Below are 3,892 nucleotides of genomic sequence, written 5' to 3' on the forward strand. Positions count from 1 at the left end.
CCACCCCACCAATGACTCACCATGACAGAGGGAATGCCCACTCCCACCAAGGAATCACCATGACAGAGTTGTGTTCAGTCAGTGCCCACCGCACCAATGACTCACCATGACAGAGGGAATGCCCACTCCCACCAAGGAATCACCATGACAGAGTTGTGTTCAGTCAGTGCCCACCCCACCAATGACTCACCATGACAGAGGGAATGCCCACTCCCACCAAGGAATCACCATGACAGAGTTGTGTTTGGTCAGTGCCCACCCCACCAATTTATCATAATGGCCGACAGAGAAGCTTAGAGTTGAGGTGACCACTGACCAATGAGCTGGCACGATTCAAACTTACACATAGGTCCATTATATTTGAATTTTCCATCATGTTCCGGAGTCACAGGGAACCTATTGCCAGTATTTCCTCTTTGATTTGATGGTAAGTTTTGGTGTTTTCCGCGGTGTTAGTAAATTATTTATATTTTGTAAACCAACGAATGTCAATATTCCACATTGGTAGCTTAGTTCACTGTCACCTCACATGGTACGGGTACAAAAGACTTTGCCAGTCAGGTGGTCATCCTTAGATTCCTTTTACACAACATCGATTGTTCCGAAATGCTTCCATGAACTGGAGAAGTGTTTTTTTGGGGAGGGGGGTTCGCAAAGTGGAGGTATACCAAGACATTATATGATATCATTCTGCCTTCACACCACACTTCAGAAGCTTTGATCTCCCATGGTGAGATGATGAGTTTGATGGCCCGCCGGGTGGACAGATCTTCTGTAGAACACTTCGTTGGTCATGCGTCAATCTCTGTAGCCCAGATTTTCCACAAGGCCAACCAAGGCCTGGCCTCTGGGCAGCAGGGAGTAGAGGGGCAGCAGGGGTGTGGAATTCCTATCTCCCGATGCCCGGGACATGCATTTGCGAGCGCCGGGCAGGTAGTTGTTGTCTTCTACACAAGGCTCTGCTTTGGGCAAGCAGAGCTAAATGTACAGCGGGGAAGCCACCGCTTGTTTTGTACAAGTGATCTCGGCAGGTCTACCATTCTCCATACTGCTTGGACGTCATTACATTTATGTTCTTTATGCTGCTTCCAAAGACTGATGACATTCTGGCATTCGCTTGTCTATTTCAGGAAATGTCCATCTGGGGAAATGGCCATTAACTGACAAGAACAGAAATGACTCAACTATGTTTCCGCCTTTTATTTTTAGCTCTCTGGTTTCAGTGGGGTTTGGCTGGGCCTGGCATAGGACACCTTCAAGAACTCAAGACCAACCGAGGTTATGGAGACTCCAGAAGAAGGAGGCTTCTATGAGAATGTTGACAGAGGAACGTAACAATGGACTGGCGACAATATGACACCTTTTGCTTTTTGTGGATGACATCTTTGTTTACATTTATGAAGGTCAGCAGCCAACCAGAAGGTCGGTTATTTGTAGCAGGACTGGAAATGTTGCCGAGATTCCCCGGGGTTTACGTATCTTGGCAAGGCTAGGCGGGCCTGGTCCTGGACATACGATTTTGAGATTGTTGATAGACTCAGCCATTATCAGCACCCTTCTTAGATAACTTCACCGGTATCTAGGGTACTGAATGGCCTACACCACACTGTAGTAAAGTTCCCCTTCCATCCCGGGTTTTTCAGTTTGTTTCGGCACCACCGTTGGGTTTTCCGGCGCAGGCTTCTCCTTTTTCTCTGCTCGGGCGTTGGCATTGTCCCTCACCATGCTGTAGCTGGTGGTGGTCAGGTATATGCTCCTCCTCTGGGTGTCCACCTGGCCGCATTTGCACAACCTCTTGAAGGCCGTGCGGAATTTCTGCGACATGAGGTTGTAGATGACGGGGTTGATGGCGCTGTTGGCGTAGACACAAATCCTGCAAAACAGGAGGAACCATGGGTCAAGGTAAGGGTTCTCCATGAACGAGTTGACCAGAACCAAAGTCCGATAGGGCATCCAAAGGAGGGCGAAGAGGACGACGACCACCGCCAACATCTTGGTGACCTGTAAAATGGAAGCAAGAGGAACCAATCAGATGCGAGGGAACAGCGGAGTTATTTTTGGCATGACTTTATCAAGAAGCCGACAGAATACACAACTCGAAAAATACAATTTGGGGTCTTTTTAGACTTCAGGCGATCTGGGCCTACGGTTTTAAACATCAGATTGGCCATTCCACACATAGAAGATCTATCCAGCTGTAAATCCACCCAGGGGCATCCCGAGGCTGGGTGACACCCGGAGCGGAGACCGGGTGACACCCCGCCATGAAGTCATCGCACATGCACGGTCGTCTTATAGACGCCTGCCGGCAGCCATCTTGGTGGTGGACACCGGCAGAGAGAGGAGGGGATGTTCATGAGGTATGCCGCCGGGTCCCCTCCTCTCTCCTGACACTGTCGGGCTCTCGGTCCATGACCGAGAGCCCGACTTTTCATAGGGGGAGACACCAAAATGACTGTCAGTCATTTTGGTGTTACCCCTCCAATAGTGGCACACGGGTGCTGGCCGCACCCCCCTTGTGACACCACTGAACCCGCCCCCATCAACATTGATTTAGATTTCTGGGTACATACATGTACCAACTCCTCAGATGGGAAAGAGAGAGCATGGAGCCGGCTTCCCGGCCAATCAGGAAGCCAAGCGCCGCGTCATTACACTGCGCCTGGCTTGCTAATTGGGCAGAAAGCCGGCCCCATGCTTCTCGTCACCCTGAATGGGACTTTCGGCATTCGATATCGGCGAGTACCGTAAAAAAAAAATATCGAGCGATAATTGCTGATGGGATTCTGCCACCGTCTGATCACAGAGGATGATTCTAACTTTACCCGGCGCCGAAAGAGAGCGGTGAGGACGGACGCGGCTTAAAGGGGAACTCCGCAAAAGAAGCAGGTAAGGATCTGATCATGAATGTATGCGGTCGGCCTGGAGGGGGATCCCCCCTTTAAGATGGCGGCCCAGGTTTCCCATGATGCTTTGCCCGCCATCCATCAACCTGCCCTAATACAGCAATGAAACCAGCGTCCTGATAATCAGACTCTGCCGGCGGAGTGTAATCACAATGTAATTATATGTTGTAGAACATTAACTGTCATTAGGATTCCTTCCACCGACGTGATTACACAGAGCGGCGAAACGCCACGTGAACGCTCCCGCTCGCCGATGGGGTGTGCGCGGTATTGTGTTAGGGGGGCGCCTGAAACATGAGACTGCCAGAAGTGGGCAGTACAAAGCCGGCTTCACTCTCTGCTCTCCTGAGTCTACAGCTTCTATTAAAGTGAACAATAGAGAGTAAGGAGAAGCCTGCCAGTGTGTTGTGTGCTGTGTGTGTCCCCCTCGGGGAGATTTCCCCTTACTTCCTGTCCTGGAGACACAACAGGAAGGGAGAGGAATCTCTGCCAAGGGAGGAATTCCAGTCTCACACTAGAACAGGTGTCCCCATTGGAAGATTTCCTCTCAGCTCCTGTACTGGTGACACCTGTAACATTTTGGAAGATAGAAAAGTGATACAAAGTATAAAGCTGATAAAATGTTACCAACAATGGCGGCCGGGACAACGTCTCCCCGAAGGTTCCTCACCCGAAATGTCACCGACAATGGGGGCCGGGACAACGTCTCCCCGAAGGTTCTTCACTCGAAATGTCACCAATAATGGCGGCCGGGACAACGTGTCCCCCGAAAAGTCACCAACAATGGCGGCCGGGACAACGTCTCCCCGAAGGTTCCTCACCCGAAATGTCACCAACAATGGCGGCCGGGACTACGTCTCCCCCGAAGGTTCCTCACCCGAAATGTCACTAACAATGGCGGCCGGGACAACGTCCCCCCGAAGGTTCCTCACCTGAAATGTCACCAACAATGGCGGCCGGGACAACGTCTCCCCCGAAGGTTCCTC

At 51.1% G+C, this 3,892-nt stretch overlaps 1 protein-coding gene across 1 annotated transcript in view; it reads right to left on the reverse strand.

Annotated features, from left to right (window-relative positions):
• Window positions 1-1,562: 1,562 nt before the first annotated feature.
• Window positions 1,563-3,892, reverse strand: part of LOC108790326 (thyrotropin-releasing hormone receptor-like) — a 10,520-nt gene continuing 8,190 nt past the window's right edge. Inside the window, exon 3 of the mRNA XM_018560562.1 lies at window positions 1,563-2,001. Within this exon, the coding sequence (XP_018416064.1) occupies window positions 1,597-2,001 (405 nt within the window). The 3' untranslated portion in view covers window positions 1,563-1,596. The remainder of the gene's footprint in view (window positions 2,002-3,892) is intronic.

Source organism: Nanorana parkeri, unplaced genomic scaffold (assembly GCF_000935625.1).
Source record: "Nanorana parkeri isolate BGI_ZX_2015 unplaced genomic scaffold, ASM93562v1 scaffold465, whole genome shotgun sequence".
Classification (NCBI taxonomy): Eukaryota; Metazoa; Chordata; class Amphibia; order Anura; family Dicroglossidae; genus Nanorana; species Nanorana parkeri.